The following is a 24,660-nucleotide window of genomic DNA, read 5'->3' as shown; positions in this document are numbered from 1 at the left end:
AACTACAGAGGCCGATCCTATCGGCGAGGGTACCGGTTTGGTATGTCAAACCCAAGAGGCAATTTCAGAGGGCAGAGCCGCTACCCAAGAGGGTCATACAGGCAACCCATGATGAATTCTCAATACAGAAGAAAAAATTGAAGGTTGGTATTACATGTAAACATGTTGAAAAAGTTGGCTTAAACATTGGTAAATTAAAATATCATATTAGAAATTGGAAAAAATTAACATCAGATAGTTGGGTATTAGAAACAATTACTGGTTACAAAATAGAATTTGATGAGATACCAGTTCAGAAAATAATTCCAAGACCTATAAAATTTAATAAAAATGAGGAAAGACTAGTTGATACAGAGGTATCTGATATGTTAAAAAAGGGAGCAATTAAAATTTCACACCATGAGAAAGGTGAATTTATTTCAAATCTCTTTCTTGTAAAAAAGAAAAATGGAACATTTAGACCAGTTATTAACCTGAAAAAATTAAACAGTTATATTCAGTATTATCATTTTAAACAAGAAACTCTTGAAGTTATTTTGAAAAGCATCTCTAGAAATGCATTTTTTACAAGCCTGGATTTGTCCGAGGCATATTGGTCTGTAGCGATACACGAAGACAGTAAAAAGTATTTGAAATTTATGTGGAATAACAAATTATATAATTTTGAATGTCTCCCATTCGGAATAGCTTCGGCTCCAAGAATATTTACAAAAATCATGAAAGTGGTATTTTCACATGTGAGACAGTTAGGCATTAGTTCTTTCTTTTATATTGATGATTCCCTATTACAAGCATTTTGTTTCGAACAAGCAAAAAGAAACACACATTTTGTAAATGATTTAATAGAATCACTAGGTTTTTCAATAAATATAGAGAAATCAAATTTTATACCTTCACAAAGAACAATGTTTCTGGGATTCATTATTGATTCAGTTTTGTTCAAGGTATTTTTACCAGAAGATAAAATACAAAAAATTATAGAAATTTCATACAAAGTGTTTGAAAGGAAGATTACACAAATTCGTACGGTTGCCCAATTAATTGGGTTATATTCTTCATCTTATCATGCAATTACACTTGCACATTTACAGCATAGATATTTGGACATTGACAAAACAAAAGCTTTACAAAAATCTTTTAAAAATTTTAATGCTCATATGTCTTTGTCGGTGGAGAGTAAAAATGAGATTTTATGGTGGATTCAAAATATTAAAAAAGAAAATGGTTGTCCAATTCGACAAGAGCCTCCAAAAGTTTATTTACAAACTGATGCGTCGTTGATAGGTTGGGGTGCAGTATTTGAGAAAGATTGTACCCAAGGTAGATGGAATATAGATGAATGTCAGAATCATATTAATGTGTTAGAATTAAAAGCAATAATTTTGGCATTGCAGGCTCTTTGTAGATCTGTTAAAGATTGTCATATTTGTGTTAGAACAGACAGCGCAGTAGCGGTTGCATACATCAATAATCAAGGGGGATCAATATTATCACTTTTAAAACTTGCAAAAGAAATTTGGTTTTGGAGTACTGAAAGAAAAGTATTTATATCTGCGGTACATATCCCAGGAAAACAAAATATACAACCAGATAATTTATCTAGACAATTTAATGATTCTTCAGAGTGGAAACTAAATAGTTCAGTTTTTGAAAAAGTGACTTTAAGTTTATTTAACCCAGAGATTGATTTGTTTGCGTCTCGTTTAAACAAACAACTGCCAAAGTATGTTAGTTGGTTTCCTGATCCAGAAGCTTATGCTTCAGATGCATTTTCTCTCTCTTGGAGTAATTTATTACCATATATTTTTGCTCCTTTCAGTCAGTTGCCAAGAGTCCTACAGAAAATAGAAGAGGACAAGGTAAGGAAGGCATTAATTATAGCTCCTGTTTGGACCACACAAACATGGTTTCCAAAATTATTAGAATTATTAATTTCTACTCCACTAAAATTACCAAATTGGTCAGATCTATTAACTTTGGCTCACAATGGTCAAAGACATTCAATGAACAAACGAAGATTATTCCTTATCGCTTGTATTGTATCCAGCGATATCTCATTGATAAAGGCTTTTCAAAAAGAGCTGTTAGAATTCTCTCCGAATCATGGAGAGATTCAACCAATAAACAGTATGAATATGCTTGGAGGAAGTGGATTTTGTGGTGTAGTAAAGAACAAATTAATTCCACTTCTCCATCTGTGATACAAATTTTGAATTATCTATCTTTTTTGTATGAAAACAAAAAATCTTACAGCTGTATTAATTCTCATAAATCAGCTATTTGTCAGACTCTGACATTAATGGGTATGGCTGAATTAGCAAAAGATAAACACATAACTAGATTTATGAAAGGCATTTTTAATTTAAGGCCGTCTTTACCTAGATATACATTTACATGGAATGTTGGTACAGTTTTGAAGTACTTATCACAATTATATCCAAATGAGAATTTATCTCTAAAAATGTTAACTCTGAAATGCATTGCTTTATTTGCATTGTCATCAGCTCAAAGATCACAAACACTTGTTAATTTAGATCTGAGATTTGTATCTGTAACAGACAATTCTTTGATTTTTAAGATACCAGTTTTACTAAAAACAACTAAACCAAACAAATCTAATTTGGATGTTATCATACATAAATATCAAAAACAGGATATTTGTCCTGTTAGATGTATTAAACATTATATTTTACGGACAAAGGATGTTCGAAAAAGTAAAAATTTATTCATTTCTTTTAGAACATTCAAACGTGTTACAACTTCAACTATTGCTCGTTGGTTGAAAATAGTGTTAGGTAATGCAGGAATTGATATAAACAAATTTAAGGCACACTCATATCGTAGTGCTTCAACTTCAGCTGCTAAACAAGCTGGAATTTCACTGAATGATATATTAAAAACTGCTAACTGGAGGTCAGCTTACACTTTTCAAAAGTTTTATTTTAAAGATATTGAAACTCCATTGCCATCATATACTGAAACAGTATTTAATTCTTATTTATAGCTAGTGGTTTACAGGAACTGTATGGTGGACCAGGAGGATCAGCTATGGTTTTTCTACGTACATGTTATGATGTATCTAGCATTTCTGCGAGATGAATGGTTTTTGGACATTCCATTTGGTTTTTTGCAACAGGAGATTGCTGACATTTGGAGTTGAATCGAACAGTTTTAGTCAATAGCATTAAATTTCGAGAACGTTTGAGAAGAAGCATAGAGAAAATGTGATAATTTAAGAATAATGAGAAAACAACAGTGTTATTTTGTTATATTTGTTACATGTGAGAGGCATTTTAAAGTGAACTTTATAGAGTATTAATTGTTTTCTGAAGATTGTAACAGATTTTTGTTTTTGAACATAATAAAAGTTATTATGAAGCTTATGTCTTTATTCCACAAAACAAAGAAATATTCTATTATTTCATGATAGTCATTGCAATTCTGTGTAGTTTTGGAGTAATGTTATTGAGACAAAATGTGATAATTTATGATCTACTACATGTACATATTATGTAGAGTGGTAGTTAGATTTTCTACTAGAGGATGTTTTATATTTGGTATTAATAGATAATAGAGACTGTTTATGATTTTGGTATGAAAACAGAAACATCTAATACATGGAATAAAAAGATAGAAGTTAGACATATTGGTGATTGTGTATTCTCTTTCGTACAAGTGATATACATGTATGGAGACAGATGAATTTTCTTTTTATCTGCAGTTAAATACTTTGATATGATTTAGGCTCATACATAGATACTTGTTAAAGTATGAGAGACCAATTGTTTGGTTATGGTGATTGATGTTCTTGTTGTTCTTGTTGGTATTTGCATTTTTGGCTGTAAAGAGTTCACTATTAACCCGAGTCAAGCCCGGGTTATGATATATAATGGACCATCATCCAAACATCTGTGATGTGATGGATGAAGGTCATTATATGAGGAAGCCAAGGGCTTCCGAGGGTTAATAGTACCCTCCCTAGTGAAAACCCATTCCCGATGAGGTTTGATATAAATGCAAATACTGGTCGTGTTACTACCCATTTACACTGGAGATTTTACTGTTTGCCTCAAAATAAAAGAGGATACTACTCAGGTCACCTGGCCTTATATACTACCTGGACATACAAAAAATCACTCAACTGTAAAATAGGCGTGTGGCTGGCACATAATAAAAGGTTCACTATTAACCCTCGGAAGCCCTTGGCTTCCTCATATAATGACCTTCATCCATCACATCACAGATGTTTGGATGATGGTCCATTATTATTTGCTTTTAAATATAGATCAGAAATAACCAACTTAAAATGGAAAATTTTAAAAGAAAAAAAAAAGGAAAAAAAGAAAAAAAAGGAAAAAAAAAAAAATCCCCCCCCAAATTTTTTGAACCCCCTTATGATTCATCACCCCCAAACTCAAACCCAGCTTTCCCTTTGTGATATGGAACCTTGTAGTACAATTTCAGAAAGATCCATACACTTACACACAAGTTATTGTCCTGAAACTAGAAAAATGCTTGTTTTTTGCCCCTTTTTGGCCCCTAATTCCTAAAATATTAAGGCAATTACCCCCATCATCAATCCCAGCCTTCCCTTTGTGGTATGGTACCTTGCAGTACAATTTCAGAGAGATCCATACACTTGAACACAAGTTATTGTCTGGAAACTAGAAAAATGCTTATTTTTGGCCCCTTTTTGGCCCCCAATTCCTAAACGTTTCGACAATTACTCCCAAACTCAATTCCAGCTTTCCCTTTGTGATATGGAACCTTGTAGTACAATTTCAGAAAGATCCATACACTTACACACAAGTTATTGTCATGAAACTAGAAAAATGCTTGTTTTTTGCCCCTTTTTTGGCCCCTAATTCCTAAAATTTTAAGGCAATTACCCCCAAAATCAATCCCAGCATTCCCTTTGTGATTTGGAACCTTGTGGTACAATGTCAGAGAGATCCATAAACTAACACACAAGTTATGTTTGGAAGTTACAAAAATGCTTATTTTTGGCCCCTAATTCCTTTACTGTTGGTACCATAACCCCCAAAATCAATCCCAACCTTCCTTTTGTGGTATTGAACCTTGTGGTAAAATTTCATAGAGATCCATTCACTTAAACTAAAGTTAGAGTGCGAAAACCAATGTGTCTTCGGACGACGCTGGACGACGACGACGACGTCATACCAATATACGACCACAAAAATTTTTTTGCGGTCGTATAAAAATTAACTGCAATTATAAATTGGTTTAAAGTATTTTCTTCATCATCAAGTAAACTTTATTCTGATAATTAAGCTTTAACAGGTCTCCCATCAACTGCATTTTTTTAACTGTCAATTAAAAAGTAACTTGACTTTTCTCCATTATATTAAAAGACAAAATATCCAATAAATCCAAAGGAATAATAAAACAAAATACATACATCTATCAATTTCTGTTTAGCTTGTTGTAGTAGCTCCTGTTCCCTGCCACTGAAGAATCCAAGACCAATGGGTAACAGTCTCTTAAGACAAGCCACATTCAAACTGTTGTGAGGTTCCAGTCTTTTCTTCTCCCTCTTTTTAGTGGTTTTCTTCACTGTGCCTTCTGGTTGTAACTCAGACTGAGGCAGTTTGACAGTTTTTGACTGACTAGGCATGATCAGGGCCATATTGTCTATCTCATTAGCCATTACAAAGTTTTGTTCTTCCCTCTTAAACATCTGTAACGATAAAGAATTTTTTGTTATCTGTTATCAATTAATTTTAAAAAATAAGAATTAGGGTATACTTGCCAAGTTACACCTCCAATCATTGATGGGTCATTCAAAGTCTAAATCGTTGAATTTTTCCCCTTTATACCAAAAAATTTAAAAGCATGCAAATATTTATATATGTACATTGAAATGTTTTCAAAACCCATAAGTAAGTCAGTAAGTTTACATGCTATTTATAAGTTTCATAACAAGTGAGAATTGGATATCGCTTGATATCAACTCGAGTTATCTAATTTCAGTACATGTATAAGACAATAATAAAGGAGCTTTCAGCGAGTTTATTATTACTATTTAAATTAAATAAAGAGATTTGATATCAAGCAATATCCAATTTTCATGAGTTGTTAAACGTATTTCTCTGATGGTCAGCACTATATAAATTCTGCGAATCGTTGATCTAGTCATTTGAACATATCAGTATGACGTCATTTGTCCTGTTCCAGCATCAAACTTTAACATCAGACATTTATAACTTTTAGTAAGCTTCAGAATGTAATAAAATTTGACAAAAAGGAAGATTTTCAGGTGAAATGTGTGAGTGTTTTGTGCATTATTGAAGAAATCACATATGCCTGTTGTTATCGACTAAATGTTCATCGTTTTAACCTTTGAAAGTCATCAATGACCTAACAAATAGCCAACGGAAATGTCAAAATATCGTCTCTTGATTCTGGATAAGCCAATCAAATAAATGCAGTTTTCTTATCACTTTTTCTTATTACACTCAGAGCAGTGTGATACGAGAAATATCTCTTCATGCAGGAAATAGATAACAGGCCACAACCATAAGAGAATTGTATTTAAAGTCAGCCTCAAGATTTATGTACTAACTGAGAGTATGGTGCATTCCTATATTCCTATATCCCGGCTTACAACAAATCTGAGTTTGGTTTTTATTTACATCCTGACACTCAAGATCTGTTAGACACATTTTGGACCCTTTAAGATTTGCAAAGTTCTACTGATGGTGTTTCATACAAAACTGATGTGCATACTAAATTGCAAAATAAATTATTCTTAAAATTTTAAATGAGTGAAAAAAAAAAGAAAAAAAAGATAACCTAATCTTAAAATAAACAAATTTTTTTTATTTAAAGTATAAATATAAAATTCATAACATATTTGTTTCAATGGTAGATGAAGTCTCCTCTACCATTTACATCGAGCAATGGATTGACTATTAGCAAAACAGCAAGATTTTTGTTAGCTACTGAGTTCATTCTATCATAACCATAGCTAAGCATTTCAGTTTAACATTTCAGGACGATACAAATATATTTCAGTATATGTCATAAAGCTTAAAACAGACATTAGAATCCAGCGTTTTTTATTATGAAATCTTTCCTGATAAAAGGTTGCTGTTTTGCATGCATTAAAATGTAAATTGCAATAACTAAACACCTGTAAATTGTAATAACTAAACACCTGTAAGTGCAATGAACTCACCTGTTTCCCAGTGGACCACTAAAGAAATATATAAACACACAGTTACAAGCAACATTCAGGAATACACATAGAAATATGCAAGCAGGTTCTATGGGAGGGGATTTTTAATTGTATAATTAGTTGGAATAAGGAAGTCTAATATTCAATCATTCTAAATGAAAGGTTTTTGTTAAAAGTTATCATATTATGTGTAGAAGGATGTAGGTCAAAGGGAAATAACTGTGTTGATGTGGAAAAACAGTCATTCAATCTACAGTACAAAGAATTTTGTTACTCCATTATCTAAACAGATCCTGTCAAAAATTTGACTAAATTGAAATCTAGCTATCAATATTCTAAGCTAAAGTGACAAAAAAATTGGTTAATGCTTCTATGTGACAGAATTCTCAGTCAAGAAATAGAAATTAGTAAGTTTTCAGCTGGGATTCTAGTTTCTCAACTAAATTTTTTTCAAATCTTTTCAATAGAAATATACTGGATCAGTCCCAAAATTTCAGATTAAATAATAAATTTCAGCTGGTAGAACCTCTTAAATATAAAGATTAAGTACCGCAAGGATGGAGGTTCTCAAGTGTGTAAACAATAAATGAAAAGAAGCTCAACTTCCAATATAGTGAGCTACTTTCCAGATGAAAGACGTGTGCTCTGAGAATAATCATTAGTCAGATTGTATATGATAGATAGGAAGGAATGTTACATGAATGATCAATTCATGGAAAGTTTACAAATACATGTAGTAAAAAAAGGAGATTCTTAATGTCCAGACAAACTGCACAATACATACCAATGATTTTGACCACAAGCCAAAAATGTCTGCTACACATGTAAACAATTCCTCAGCTTCTGGCATAGGATTCTTCAACCATTGGGATCTATGTAAGTCTACATACTTTATTAGGAGTGGATAAAATGCATAGATATCTCTAACCAATGTACAGTAACCCTGAAATAAAAGAACAATGTATGTGAATTCTCTGCATTGGGTTTCTAGCGAAGTGTTTATCATTTCTTTTCATGATGAATATTGTATTAATGATCTCAAATTTTAAAGCTAATGTGATAACAATTCTTGATTTAAACACTTTGTTATCATGTCAACATAGATGCATTTGGGGTTATACAGCTTTCCGTATACTTCACCCTCTTTTGGCTGTAAAAATTTTTTTTTTGCATTTCTGACGTAGGTAAATCCGGAAAAGTGCATTGACACACACACACTAATTTAACCTTTGCAGAAATGACTTGTTGATAATCCTATTGCTGCTTGCAATATTTTATAATATGTAATTACCAGATTCCCCCTTACATGCAGGACCTTTACTGTTCTCCCATTCAATAAACACCATGAAACTTATTTGAGCCTCCTAGCCAAATCTAATATAAATAACACGTTCTACTTTCTGAGACAGTCTTAAAAAGTTTTCCCAAAGCAACAAGTTCATGAAATTCCACTTTCTTGCTTTCTTTTTGATTTATTACACAAAGGCAGTCAAATAATCCATTTCATAACAAAGAAGATAATTACAGTCTGAACCTCCGCTTCTAAATCAGCTACTTCATTGGATCCATGTTTGGAGGCTAACAACTTCTTGTCTTTTAGGTCCACAGTTTTACCATTCTCTCTCAATTTGATAGCAATAGGCAAGAAATGGTCTTTAATCATATCAGGTGTAGAACTGGCTATAATAGGCTGAGTACGAGCTGTGAAACAGAAGTTTATAAATACTTAATTTGATACATTTCATTATATATGAATACCAAAAGAAATAAGTTCACTTTCAAGAACCAATATTTTAAAAGTGAATGATTTCCCATATGTTTATTTTAAGTATTTCAAAACTGGAAATTTAATTTCCATCATATTCCTTTTCAAATGTACTGAAGACTAAATGTAACTGGAATATGCAGGAATATGTAGGATTTTACTAAGGATCTACATAAATTTTAAGGAGATCTAAAATTTATATCACTGCTTTTCACGAAATGATATAGATACTGGAAAACTCAATTCATTCCAATAAAAAAAAATAATATAAGAGGTGCTTAATGCCATCCAGTAGTATTGAATTTCTGGAATTTTCATGGAAATCCATTCCCTGGATTATGGAGGACTGCATCCCCAAATGTGAATGTGAGAACATCCCTATATAAAAACAAGAAGATATGGTATGATTGCCAATAAGATAACTCTCCACCAGAGACCAAATGACATAGAAGTTAACAACTATATAGGTCATTGTATGACCTTCAAAAATGAGCAAACTATGTCTATATCCCCACCATCAAAGAAAGATATTAATTAATATTGGAAAAAAAGATCAATCATATGCCCTTGACACATACTTGCTATTCTGTTCATCCAAGGTGCGTCCAATGTACCAATATTACTCAATATAAGTTTTAGTACATTCTTCAAAACTGTATTCATCAGTTCTTCTGTTACTGTGGAAGCTCTATTTGAACTGAAAAATCAAATTAAAATAAAAATTTTACATTTTAAATTAATTTTATTAGAAGTTTTCAAGACATTTAACATACATATCTAAAATTCTGCAATTAGAGATTAATATAATGGAAAAGAATTATCAAAATATTCTGTCCACTTGCCTACTATACTTTTAGCTGTTTTGTCAAATCTAAAATGTACTGATTTGTTAACAGAAAAATATACTTTAAATGTAATGCAATAATACAAGTAACTTATTTCAACTTACCCATCAGCCATAAGTTTTCCCTGGATAAGCCAATATGGGAGATAACTACACAACATGGGTAGTGTCACCTCTATCACATGTGGAGCCTCTTGATATTTGCCTCCAGATTCTGCTAGCTCTTCAATTTCTGTAATGATTTTCTCAAGTTCTGGGACACATTCTTTTAGCTGGTCCATAACCTCTGTAATAGATAATACAAAATAATTTGATTATCTAACATAATTAGAAAGGTAAATGGATTGGATAACATCAAAATTGTGAATACTAAAATAAAAATGAAAATGTGAAGACACTGAATATTACTTCCTGGTACAATATACATGTACATCCTATTATCCAAAAAAAGATTTTGATCAATGGTTAATTCGTTGAAAGACACTCAGGAAAGAAGTTAAATAAGATGTACTACTACTGTTTTTTAATTTACATGCCCTGCTTTATCTCCATATTTCCATAATAATGCTAAATTTTAAAGTTAACGATAAAAAAAATAATTTTCCATCAATCAAAGACTTTCTTTGGAAATACAAACAAATGCTTAGCTAGCTTTTGTGCAAAGATAAGTTTAAATTAATCCTACCTTGAGCCTCTAGAGAGTGCTCTGAAATTTTGCCTTCTATTCCAAACAGTATCGAGTTCCTGTTGTACTTGTTGTAGTTTGGCTCCAAGAAGGCAACAGGGAAACAGCTGGCAAAGGAACCCAGACATTCTCCTAACGCTGGTCTATGCCTAATTAAAAAATATAAGAAGATTGATTTATTGTTATTTACTTTAAGTCAAATATTTCATGTATACATAATAAGCATTACATTTTAAATGAATCTATCAATATTCAATGGATTTAACTATAGTTTCTTCTAAAACAAATTCTCTGCTAGTTGCCATACTATTGACATGAAATCTTAGTTTGTGTTTAAGTTTGTATAAATCAAACAAATATTTAGCATGATGTTTTAAGAGAGAATTTAAAAAAAAAAGAGCTGCTCATATACAAGAGGAAAATATCAAATTGTCATAGTTTTCTAAGAAATAAATTGAATAATGTCAATTTCAGAAATTTACATTTCTAAACATGACAATACAATCAGAATAAAACCAGTTTGCAAATGTGTTTATGTGCAAAAACTAGAGGATTTATCAAGTGGAACTAAATCAACATCTCTACACTAAAATCATATAAAACTAAAGGAAATACAACACACTTCTAGGTTTCTATGGAATAACAATGGCAAGTTAAGGATAATCTATAAATTTACAGACATACTATATCCGTTAAAAAAACTTTCTAATATCACTTTTTTCTCTCAAAAAACAGCTTCAAATATATTTTTAAAAATAACTGCTGTTATTATAATAAAAAGTGACCTCTAGATGCACAAACTCCTGATTTCAAAATTTCCAAATTCTTATCTCTATTGATTTTATGCCTATAAAATCAATTTGTTTAGACAAGGCAAGATTTTAAATTTCAAATGTTTCGATAGTTAAAAATTTCATAATCTTCTTCACCTTCCAAATTCAAATTTTTCTACATGTATTTTTTCTAGTCTCTTGAAAAGATCTTTGAGCAACTTCCAGCTCTTCCGATTTTGAAGCATGTACATACTGGTACTATAACATTTTATTGATGAGTTACTTTTTGCTACAATAGTCACCATTTTAAACAATTTTACCACAAAAAACTTTCATCTGTTCACCATTTTTTACAAGTGGTCAATAAAATGGATATTGTAACATTAACAATCAACATAAATTGATCACTTATAAAAAATGTATATTGGTTAACACATATATGTTTTCTGCTGTAACATTTTGTATTTGAGGTTTGTTCAATATTTACAGACTGTATCATGGTATGTTTTACAACAATAAAATCAAGTAAAAACATATTCTAAACAACATATTGATATTCTAATATAAATTTTTTTTTTTATGAATTCATCATTTTCAAGATAAAATTGCAAACTGATTTATCCAGATCAATTATCATTTTAAGCTTATTCAATAGTATTTTCTCCTTTTTTTTATATCAAAATTATTTAACCACATATAATGGTTTGCATATCATCTTTCATCTTTTTTGTTACAGAATTGGTTTAAAATATTATTTTTTAGAATTAAAACGATAAAAAAACAATCAAAAATGCAAAATTTTCAGCTCTGAAAACTTGCCATTACTATTTCATTGTAATATTACATAAATTTCATAAATTAGATAAACATTGAGAGAAAGCAGAATAAATTGTGTTGGTCCAGTGAAGTTAAATCATAATAAGAGATTAACTTAAATATATATCCTGCTGACAAAAATATACCGGTACTACGATAAAAAGTTCTAAATGTGAATTCATTGGGGCCTTTTCCTAAAATCAATAGAATCTTTTCATACTTCTCTGTAAATTCTCACTTGATAAATTATTATGAAACTTATATTTAAACTTCTTCAGGGAAAGTTCACCTGAGATTAATTCAGCAATAAATTTTAAGTCCCTTTTGGTTATCTAGCTCAAGTTTTTAGGTATATATACATCCTTGGCTTTCTAATGATTAGGTTTCAGCTTTCCTGATGTAAGGTATATCCACAAAAGTGCTTCTTACCCACAAAATTTAATCAAAGTGCATGTAAGCACTGAAGGGTAAAGATTGCTTTAATTTATCAGTGGGAAGTAAAATTAAACATTGCATTGTAAAAACATTGGTTGTAGTTGATTCAACTACAAATATATATGGACAAAGGAAGATAACTCAATTTTAAAGATTACTGTAACAATGACATCATTGATATTTTTAGAACAGATATTAGATTACTGCACCTTGCCAAAGTTATGTAATTTTCTTGACAAGTATAACATTATTTTTTAACTTGAATATCTGAGCATATATTTCAATGATAAATTTCTGGAAATGTTCATGGATAGGATGTTTAGAATGTTATGATCAATGCACTTTATTATGTGTATCTCAAAAGTAGTGATAAACCTTGGAAAAATTTTGATATCAAGTCAGTTCCATAGGGTTTTGATTGCATTTCATGCAATCTTTACCCAAAAAGTGTTAATTTGGTTTTCAAAATGAGTATACATCATCCAGTTTCTTTTTAAGCAAAAGAACTGCAAAATGGTATTTTTTGTAGGGATTATTAAGAAGGAAACACAGTTAAGCAAAAAAAAATCATAAGAACTACCGTAGAAAGGCTTGTATAGTTCGCAGTGGTACATAGTCCGCACCCCCTTCTCCCCACGAAATTTTAGGTAAAAAAACTTTTTGTAACTGTTAGAAAAGGTCTAATGAAACTCCGGTAATTTCAAATCCTGTGCGGTCGTTTGCGGTATTTTCTTGGAAAACCCTGTTTTCCATCATCAAACAGAAGCTGAAACTGCTTGTAAATGATTCTAGAACGCTTCATGATTGTTAAAATAAGTTTAATTCACTTAAAAAACAATTTAGAAACTTGTGTATGTTTAAACAGGAAGTTTAAAAAGCACGTGTAAAGGAAGAAATTAACCGGTGAGAGTCGAAATCCGTACATAACAGATATCACTATAATACGACTTTGAAAGTAAAACAGTTCCATCCTTTTGTAAAACAGTCTTTAATATATCTATCACATTAATGTTTGAAGGGTCTTAAGCTAATACAAACCATATTAGTCAGTATGAAACACCAAAACGGAACGAACAATGACCGATTACGTTTTGTAGTTTACAAATTCTAAGCTGGTTTACGGTTGTCTTTTTCACTATGTTTGTATCGTTTCAATCAAGCAGATACCAGTTTATTTCAACCAATGCATTGAAAAGAAACGAGAAATTTGTAATGAAAGGTTTAGTTTTTATATTTATCAGTATTAATTTGATATTGAATAGAAATAACTTATTAATATGGATGAGTTAAAATTATTAGTTTGAAAAATGATAAGAGCGCCCTCTACAATATAAATAACAAAGATGGCGGAACGTAAACAAACCACCTCGCCCGCGAAATTGAAATTTTTCTCTTATTTCTTGCTTATTGTACTCTATAGTCCGCACCCCGTCTGGAAGGTCCAATTTTGGAGAATAAAACCGCGGACTATACAAGCCTTTCTACGGTAATGATAGAATTTTGAAATAATATGCAAACAGACAGTTGTCATTGATTTTTTGCAGATAATAAAAAAAACATGAGTAACAGATCTTGATAGCGTCAATACAGCTAAGTAAGCAAATTTTCAATGAAATCTATTATAAAGGTATTTTTATTTATGCATTTTGTTGAATAAATAGAGTAAATAATAGTTTAAGATAAGTCTTATTATGATGATAGAAGTAAAATAAAGACTCCATAATTTTGAAATTTTTTTTGATATTCCTTTTCTCTGAAAGGGCGGTAAACATGTACAAATCTATCATTACATGCACAAAAGTAAGGAAGATTGCACAGTTTTAGTGATGGTGTTTTAAAAAACAAGAGTTAAAACAAGAAATAACAAAATAACTGTAGGTGCAACAAAGCTTCACACCATGCTATACCTTGACAATTCTGACAAAATGGTTTCCCTACATCAAATAAAATATAATTATTACTATCAAACTAATGATAACATCTTCTTTCCCGTAATTAGGTATTTTTATAAAAAAATTACATTGTCTTATTGTTGTTAGGGTTATACGAGTATAACCTCACATAAGGATAACCTCACATGAGGTTAATATAACATTCAAACAACTGGCACAGTGCCAGTCATTAAGTTATATTCTATATATTATATATATTAAAACGTACTGTTAAAAATCATATAATTCAGTGAGTACAATGTTTATTAACCCAGGAGTATTATATATCAACCTCGGCTCTTGGCCTCAATGAATATAACATTCTGGGTTATAAAAGTATTTTATCCACTGCCTACTTGCCATATAAGAAAGTTATAGAATATCAAATACCATACAGTAAGTCTTTTGTAGCAGTCTTTATGAGTTTTTATTAACCATATATTGGCCAAGACCTATGTTTGAGGTCCATGTTGATTGCTCAAGTACACACATACTCAAACAGACGTGTAAAGGAGAATGAAGTCGTTGTTTTCAAACTTTTTTCCATTTTTTATAAATGTAATTAATGTTTTCATTTAACTATGGTTTTCCAAAAATATTACCCACAAGCACACCTGATGACAGGCAGATAACACACAGTAAATTAAACAAGTGAAACTGTGAGCTACCGCGCACTGATGATACCCCTGCCCAAATATGGATAATTTTAATATTGTAAAAATATGTAAGTGTTCGGTAAACAGGAAGTTGTTGAGTGATGAATCTGAAAAGGCATCACACGGTATAGCTCACTCATATAAACCTTGAAACCAAATTTCAAAAATCCTTGTAATGTAGTACCTGAGAAAAATGCGACGAAAAATATTCATGGGACGTCGTATGGACGGACAGACAGAGGTAAAACAGTATACCCCCACTTTTTTAAAGCGGGGGTATAATAAAAATATCTGTGACATTTAAATTTTACATAACTTTCATGGAATCATCTGTTTGATGAAGATATTTTTACCTTAATATCGGCTTCTATCTTTCATACTATACATAAGAAAATCCTTAGTATTTTAATCATGATTTTTGAGGATTTGCTGTAACTGTTGTTTTCATTTTTATGGTAAAGATATTTTGAAATGAAAAAATGCATGAAATCTTATGGCAAAAGTAGACATTTATTCATTAAATGGAAACTGTAATGATATAAGATATTGAAGAACAATATTTGAAAATTTGTACACTACCTTTCCACAATAGATGAGTTGGTTGTTCCAAGAGAATACAGGGAAATCAATATTCTGTATGCAGACAGTTGTATATCTCCAGCTAAAAACAGAATAAAGCTAGAATTATGTATGATAAAATATATTTCAAATATGTGAAATACTATTGCTGTGGCACATACTTGTTTTATAATACACTTTTAGATGAGCTCCTATTAAGTTGATAAAGTTAAACTCAGGTAAAATTAACATAAGATTGTTTTGATAATTCTTTTTAGCCTTATTTTGCCATTCTACACTTGATGTTCTGAACTTCCTGATGAAGGTGACTTCAAAGACAGCAAATTTATCATGTTTGACTCTATTTTACTACCAATTAAACTATACTTTCTGTCCAAAATAATTCCTTAACCCTGAATACATACGGTAGTGACATATATATTTCCCTACACTTTATCTAGCCAATGTAATTGAAAAATAACCAAAATATTTTATCAATCTGATGTTTTTCTTTTCTACAACCCAAACATCCATTCAATACAGGGGCCTCGGTGGCCGAGTGGTCTAAGTAGTTACTTCTGTAATCACTAGCCAGTCAACACTGAGGTTGTGAGTTCGAACCCCGCTCGAGCGGTGCACTCGACTCTAATCTTAATTGACTAGGATTGTCAGTTTTCCTATCGAAGGTCGGTGGTTTTCTCCGGGCACTCCAGCTTCCTCCACCAATAAAAACTGGCCGCTACTAAATAGCCCAAAAGCGGTGCTAAAAAGTGGCGTTAAAACACCAAAAATCAAAAATCAAATCAAAATCCATTCAATACCAAAGCCAGGAGTAATACAAAGACACCAGACAGAGGACCATTTTGAAAATGTTTCTGATTTAGAAAATATGATGGTCTTTTTTGTTGAGCTATATGACATTGTTCATCATTTCTTTCCATCTGTCATCATATTTACAACAATAATCAGTGATTTCAAGAAATCTAAATGTAATGCAAAGCCACTAGTGCATCAAAACTGTACCAAAAAGGCTACAACTGTAAATTTAAACAATAAAGACTTTATAATGTAACAAGCAGAAATCTTACTTAATAAGTCTGGTCCAAAGTGATGTCGTCCTAAGTGATCAAACATGGAAGACAACACAGGAAGTAACACCATATGTACATAGTCCAGACTAGTGGCTCCTCTAGTGATTGTTCCCTTCACATGGCTGAAGCGTCCTTTCATTAGGTTCTCCACAACCTGAGCTAAGTCATCAGCAGCATTGTTAAAGAACGGCATCAGAGAGGATCTAACCATTTCGGGACTGTTCTTTACAACCGATCTGTAAAAGCACTTTTTTTTTTCAGTCAGCAGACTTATATCCAATAAGAAGCATGTTAGTATATCAATTCAGGTATCTGGACCTTAGTCAAAATCATAATATTTATAATTATCTAGGTGAACAGTCTTTTCAATGTTTGCTATACAAAGAACATCCCAGTCTTTTAAAATAATAACTGTTTTAATCATGGTCCAGATGATGAATAGAAGACTCCTTTGCATTTACAGCATCTACAAGTTTTCTTAAAAGCATGTCTTCTACTTTAATAACTATAAAGTAAATTGAACTAAGCGCTTCCCCATTTTTAACTTTAAAACAACGATTTCAAGTTTGATTAGAAGTATCAATTAAAAGTAAAGACAGGATATGTTTTTATATAAGTCAGATTTTAAATAAAAACAAACAAATGAAAGTATCCTGCTCTTCAACACTGATTTCAGTGCATTACATTATAGCAAGAGCTAATAATTACTTTCCTTAATTGCTTATCCAACAAATAATTTGCAATTCTAACCAGTGCCTTCTGCAATCTTTTACAAATTTATTTGATAGAGATGTTATAATTTCATGCCTATCCTGAAGTTTTAACTACAAATTAAATACATCGATTGTTTCTTATACTACCTCGCATCAACAGCTTGTATGAGTACTTGTAAACATCTGACAGATATACACACATCATGTCCAAAGGCATTGATTCTTCCTCTAAGTGTCCCAGCCAATTTACAAAACAAACTGAAAATAAATAACAATTACACAAAGATATATCTATATCTGTGAAAACAAGAAGATGTGATGTATAAGTCAATAAGACGGAAACTCAATCACACTAAAAACCATATGGAAAAAATGAAAAGAAATTGAAAAAACGAGCACACCTATGCTTAACATCGTTTATCTAAATAAAAGGTCAATTATTTAAAACTTTGGAAAAGGACACCAACTACAACTCTAAAAAAACTGAGACTACAATAACACATAGCAGTCTCTGCAAGAAATCAGCATATAACAATACACTGTTATACACATATATATAAAAATTGTACATACTTAGCAGTCATTTCTTTCTCTTTTACAGATGCCAATGCACTACCTCCTGCTGATGTACTGGATCCAATAAAATAATCACGATGAGCAGCAAAGTATTTCTCCACAAATGGTAGAACAACCTAAATTTGCAAAAATATCATTATTTGCAAGGAGTCCTTAGAAGTAAGACATTAGCATTTCTTAGTTAGTAATTGTAATGTTATTTGTTACATTTCTTACACAAGTAAATGTAATTGTAATCTAAATGAAGCTTCTTGCAATGTAATCAAAATGCAATAAATTATTTTTAAAATTAATTGGTAACATGTACGTATGAAATAAGTTTTTGCCTACCCTGACAAATAGTAATGGTTTGCTCCACTTTCAGTAAAATGGTGGGAAGCAGACAAAGAATAACTTTAATACAATGATTTCAAGCCTTATAATCAAGTTTGATTAGAAGTATCAATTAAAAGTAAAGCCAGGATATGTTTTTATATAAGTCAGTTTTTAAATAAAAATAAACAAATGAAAGTATCCTGCTCTTCATCAATGATACCTCTAAGCATATCTCGTTAAAAGTTTTATCGTCAATTTCAGGCTCCATAAAAGACTTTTTGGAAATGCCAATAGACTATGAAGAACTCTTTTTTCAGTAGTATCAAACACATTATAAATCTCTAATACTAAAAGAAATGGTTTTCAATATATATACATCACATGTTGTAGAAACTTTTCAATCTTAAACAAAAGCATGCTTACTTTTCCAAAGAATTTGACATCTTCAGTTGCAGTTGAGTAACTCTCTCTTCTACTGAACCTTGAACTGGGTCTTGTCTGTGTTATGTTCGTTGATGCATTGTCAAAATACTGTAGTAGCTTTTCTAACAAGCTGTACGCAAATCTCTTTTCTGTGGCTGATACATTGACTTCACTCTCATTCTTAGCTCCTTTGTCTCTCCTAGAATCAGAAGCTCTACTGGTGTGTCTCTCTATTGATGTGTCGTGGCTAGGTACACCGTAAGGTTGGCACAAATAAGGAAGGTGTGAAGGAAGATGGACAGAAGTGCAAAAAGAGGGGAAAAAGAAAATAAAACGACATAAGTATACAACAATAAATTACATAATCATAAATAAATGAATTTTGTTGTCATGTATGATTTTTCTTTTGATGGAAAATGATTTTCCTTGGTTTTTTTTTAATGATATAAATTTCAGCCACTATTCATTTCTCCCAACAAAATTCATGTATGAGTAAAATGTACAGGTTTTTTTATATTCTTCAATTAAAACACTTCACAGATATTTTTTTTTCGTAACTATAGTTAATAATTTCTTTTTAAATGCTTTATTAACATTTCTGTACTTCTTAAAAAACAAACCAAACATATCTGAATGAATATTCTGATCAATTTTCAAGATGTTTTCATAGGAACTTTTTTACCCACCATTTATAGAATTTTAATCAAAATAACATAAACTTCATAATAAAGAACAAGTATTGCCCCTATGACATATGAAATATGTAATTAACATGTTGTCCCTCACCCAAATTCTCAATCATTTTTTTTTCAGAATTTTTCTAAAAAAGCATATATGAGTAAATTTACAAATGCCGCTGTACATTGAACAAGAAATTATACATCAGACATATGTGTAACCTATTCTTGACAACAGAACTATCTTCATACGAGACACAAAAATAAAAATACACTATAGAATGACACCCAAGACATGAATGATGCATGTACATGTACTATTACAATCAAAACACTAAACACCAACATAAATATTGAAATTGTACAAAAGAAACTGTAATTTAAATTTTCTCAAATTATAAGAACAACGAGTCTACTTTTTCACAGAAATCAAAACAAACACCAAGTATTACACAGAAAACAACTATATAATGTAAGACATGAAAAGAAGACACATGTAATAAAGTTGGAGTTTGACATGAATGCACGTAAGTGTAGATATTAGATATTACAGCATAAACCACAGATGTGTTAAATAATTCTTCTGCAAGTGATGGATTCTACTTTGGATTCATTATTAATCGTGGGATACAATTTTTTGTGGATTACGTGGGTAAAGGCGATCCACAAATTTAAATGTTCAACTAAAAACACATTTTCTATAGGCTTATATGCAGATGTTGGCAGAACCATGAAATCAAATATCCAAAAAAATTCAATTTTTCTTCCATCCACAAAAATGGTAGCCAGGATAATAAATGAATCCACAATATTTCAATTTCATCAAGGATCATTTAAAAATGTTCAAAAATTTAACTCCAACATAAGGTCACTTTAATCTTCTGTTTGACCTTAGCAGTTTTTATTTAGAAATAAAAAAAATGAACTGCTAAGTAGCAATGAAATATGGTTAACACATGTGTTATTTGTACTGTAATATAAATGTGCTCCTACTAGGTCCAGGGCTATAGAAATATATTTTTACTTGCCCATAAATTCCAATATGTATTGTACAACTCAAACATATCGTTAATTTAATTGGGTTATAAAGTAAAGTTTTCAAGAATTATGAACATCAACAGATTATTTCTTTAGCAAAGACATTTTCTAACCATTATCTGAATATAAAATTAAGGAGATGATGTATAATTGCCAATGAGACAACTATCAACCAAAGTTCAAATAAAGTGGATGTAAGCAATTATAGGCAACCGTACGTCCTTCAACAATGAGAAAAACCCATACTAAATAGTCGGCTATAAAAGGAAGTTTATCTCAATAAATACAGGAATGTCACTATTGAAAATAAAATGTTCCTATTACATTACCTACGGATTATATACCGGTATGCAAAAATATATACCACAATATTAACCAAGCAAATAATATCGATGAAACTTTCATAAAATATGATAATTAAGAAACAATTTCTATTGTTTCTCATATTCATAAGATGTAATAATTAATTATTGTGTAATAATTAATTATGGCAATATAAAAGATATTACTAAAAACAAATCAAAAGAAAATTTAAAATAAAGTTATGAAAACTAGCTGAGGCATCATTTAGTGATTAACTCATTTCAATGAGGGGACCTCGATGGCTGAGTGGTCTAAGTAGTCGAACCACTGTATCACTAGCATGTCAACACTGAGGTTGTGAGTTCAAATCCCGCACATAGCAGGTGCGCTCAACTACAATCTTAATTGTCTAGCATTGTCAGTTTTCCTACCGAAATTGGTGGTTCTCTCCAGGCACTCTGGCTTCCTCCACCAATAAAAACTGAATGCCACAAAATAGCACTATTGTGCTTTAAGTGGCATTAAACACCAATCAATAAATAAAATATATAAATAAATTTCAATGACAACTAAAGGTATCAAGCATTGCTGAATTTTCTGTTCGACTTAGTCACAAATAATGAATATTTGAGAAGTTTTCTACACTAACCTTGATATTCTAAAACCCTGGAACTGTAGGAATTTGAGAAGTTCTGTAGCATGATCTCTGTACTTCTTCTTTTCTTTGTCAGTCAGTGTGTCATAAGGAACAGTAAGAGGATGAACACCACCACCTATAAAATAAATTCAAATCTTTCCTTTCATTTACAGATTGACCCTTACCAAATATGCCTCATTGCTGTCTTTGACAACTCAGGAATAGAACAGGTGTAACATGCAATTTGCCACTATCTCTATTAAATAATGATCCACCAATAAACAAGAATATGCTTAGAGCTAGAGGTATAGGGGGAGGGTTGAGATCTCACAAAACATGTTAAACCCCACCGCATTTTTGCGCCTGTCCCAAGTCAGGAGCCTCTGTCCTTTGTTAGTCTTGTATGATCTTTAATTTTAGTTCATTTATATGTTTTGGAGTTTAGTATGACGTCCATTGTCACTGAACTAGTACACATTTTTGTTTAGGGGCCAGCTGAAGCACGCCTATGAGTGCGGGATTTTCTCGCTGTGTTGAAGACCCATTGGTGGCCTTCGGCTGTTTTCTGCTCTTTGGTCGGGTTGTTGTCTCTTTGACACATTCCCCATTTCCATTCTCAATTTTATTACTCTTCTTGAGTACCTAATGTCAATTTTAGTTTTGTTGTAATTTCTTGTTTTTGAATTCAAAAAAAAAATGTGGTATATACATCAATGAAACAGCAACCCAACAACACAAACATAATTTCCAAAAGCCACCTCAATGTCTACATTTGATGTCTTTGCTTTTAATTTGCCGCACGAGTGGATTTCCTCTGGAATTAGACTGTTGATTGTCTTTTCAACAAAGATGGTTCCATATGTTTTACAAGTTATTTCCATTATAAAAATATGTTTTTGGCAAAAATTTTGCAGTCCTATATTCTGTCGATTCAAAAGCTTTTGTGCGCATTTAATATTGCTATTGTTGAATAATTGACAAACATGTAAGACTAATTATTACGATTTCAGGAAATGTTTCATACAAATAATGCTATCAAAATTCATAATGCAAGTTTTTAATTTTGCAGAACCAATCCTGTCCCAATTTTTTGCAATAATAAATAAATGGAAAATGTGTCCATGGGACACACATGATGCCCCAGCTTGCAATTAACGTTATAAAGGGGCATAACTCCAGAGCGGTTAAAGTGACGCCACCCAAAAATGAACTTGATCTGTGTTTTGTGGTAATAAGCATTGTGTATAAGTTTCATAACATTTGGTTTGAGGCAAACTAAAGTTAGAGAACGAAAACCAATTTCGTGAGGTACATACGTACGGGGGCATAAAAATTGCAAAAATGTCTGAATTTATAGCACACAATATCTGTATAATATCTCAGAATATCATTATATCTATAGTTGCTGCTTACCAAGTTCTTCAAGCTCCACCCTTTTCTTAAAGGCCCACATATCATGTGAATCATTTGATAATTTCTCTATCATATTCTACAATAAATAATTTATAATGCATGTGAACAGCAAAACAATACAGTTCTACATTCTAATGACTATAACAATGGAAATATATGGAGTACATGTATTAGTATTTGTGTGCAGACTGCAAAAAAAATCGATAAACCTAACTCTTTTGCAGTTGACCAATTTCAACATAATTTTATTAAAAGCAATTTAATCCATTTGCTGGTGTTGGAAACTAAAATTGCTCAGGTGAGTCCTCAGTAAACTATTAAAAACTCCAATCTACCTGTTTTGGCATAAGAAAGAAGAACCAGATAATTAATATGTTGTCTATATGTTGTGTACAAGTTGTAATGTTGTACAAATTATAATTTGTACAGATTTTTTGTACAAGTTATCAGTGTTTTATGAACTGCTTAACACAAATGGATGATGCAAGCACACCATCTTTTGTTTCGCATATTTCTGTCATATTTTCACAACTACATGATACAGTCTAATACTAAGCATTGATACAACAAACATTATAAGACCACAAAAAGACTTTTTATGGCTATGAATATGTTACAAGGAGAAAAATAAAATTAGAATTTCAACCATTCAGGTATCCTTATTTCCAGTTTGAGGACAAAGAGAATAGCATTAAATGTTAGGTTGAAGTATATAAATTTGAATTTAAAACATTTAACTGGCACATTTAAGAAGATAAACCTGTATCACCTGGTGCAAGAAGGTATGTGTCAAAAAACTTATAACTTATACAAAAACCCTGTACAAATTATAATTTGCACAAACTTACATCTTGTACACAACATATATATCACAACTTTCTGAATTGTGTTGATTAACTAATGCTGCTGTACAATGAACCATAACAAAATGGTGCTATGACCAACTGAAAGAACAATTTATTAATATACCAGTGCTTTTGGCTGAACATTAAATGAGGAGGTATGTATATATATATACAAGTTGCCTATTTCCAAATATTTCAAATAGTTTTCAGCATTAATCTGTTATTTTACAGTAATACAAACATTTATAAATATAAATTATACCTGAATATCTCTTGTCAAGGTCATGTTACGGAGGTCAAATGGCTTAGGACTGTATCCATGGCTTGCCTGGAAAAAAAAAATCGTTTTTTTTTTATCCTCGTAAGATTTTTTGGTTAGAGAAAATGATGTAATACACAAGAAATTTCTGTTCTTTTTTATTCACAAATTTAAGTTTTTAAGTTAAAATCTGTTTGTACTTCATGATTGCCCTTTCTTGATCTATGTATGTCCAACCAAAAATCAAATTGTTTACATTCTGCATTTATCTTTGTTTTTTTTCAAAGTAACTATACATGTGTAAGTATAATATTAAAATTCAAAGAGTTGACTTTTCTTTAAAAGTTTGAAGATTTAAAATTTATAAAAAGTCACCAAAATAAAAAAAAAAAAATTAAATTTGGGACAAACAGTGCCTTCATGTATATTTACTAATGAAGATAAACATAAAATAAAATATATTGATTCATGTCAAAATTTTGTTTCAACAATAAATTTCTAAACAGAAATTGTAAAGTTAAATTAACAGATGCTTCATATATTGACACATTACCCCATCTTTGGACATCCGTCTTCTCATACTGTCTCTGTTGGCAGCTTGTCTTTGTTGGTCCTGCTCTAAAGCCCATCCCCAGAATAACATTGACCTTACACTCTCCTTGGCAGGATGTATATACTTGTTTTTTGACTGGAAAAATAAATCAATGAA

At 31.1% G+C, this 24,660-nt stretch overlaps 1 protein-coding gene across 1 annotated transcript in view; it reads right to left on the bottom strand.

The window, feature by feature from the left end:
* Positions 1–24,660, bottom strand: part of LOC127738961 (ryanodine receptor-like) — a 154,684-nt gene that overhangs the window by 49,990 nt on the left and 80,034 nt on the right. Inside the window, exons 64-80 of the mRNA XM_052250461.1 lie at positions 24,505–24,639; positions 23,955–24,020; positions 22,848–22,923; positions 21,447–21,570; positions 18,780–19,026; positions 18,039–18,157; positions 17,613–17,723; positions 16,750–16,988; positions 15,683–15,764; positions 14,424–14,450; positions 10,493–10,641; positions 9,913–10,093; positions 9,542–9,660; positions 8,724–8,899; positions 7,983–8,141; positions 7,199–7,216; positions 5,420–5,698 (exon numbers count right to left, since the gene is read on the bottom strand). Coding sequence (XP_052106421.1) covers positions 5,420–5,698; positions 7,199–7,216; positions 7,983–8,141; positions 8,724–8,899; positions 9,542–9,660; positions 9,913–10,093; positions 10,493–10,641; positions 14,424–14,450; positions 15,683–15,764; positions 16,750–16,988; positions 17,613–17,723; positions 18,039–18,157; positions 18,780–19,026; positions 21,447–21,570; positions 22,848–22,923; positions 23,955–24,020; positions 24,505–24,639 — 2,307 coding nt within the window. The remainder of the gene's footprint in view (positions 1–5,419; positions 5,699–7,198; positions 7,217–7,982; positions 8,142–8,723; positions 8,900–9,541; positions 9,661–9,912; positions 10,094–10,492; positions 10,642–14,423; positions 14,451–15,682; positions 15,765–16,749; positions 16,989–17,612; positions 17,724–18,038; positions 18,158–18,779; positions 19,027–21,446; positions 21,571–22,847; positions 22,924–23,954; positions 24,021–24,504; positions 24,640–24,660) is intronic.

Source organism: Mytilus californianus, unplaced genomic scaffold (assembly GCF_021869535.1).
Source record: "Mytilus californianus isolate M0D057914Y unplaced genomic scaffold, xbMytCali1.0.p SCAF_4, whole genome shotgun sequence".
Taxonomy (NCBI): Eukaryota; Metazoa; Mollusca; class Bivalvia; order Mytilida; family Mytilidae; genus Mytilus; species Mytilus californianus.
This window is presented reverse-complemented; position numbering and strand designations above follow the sequence as displayed.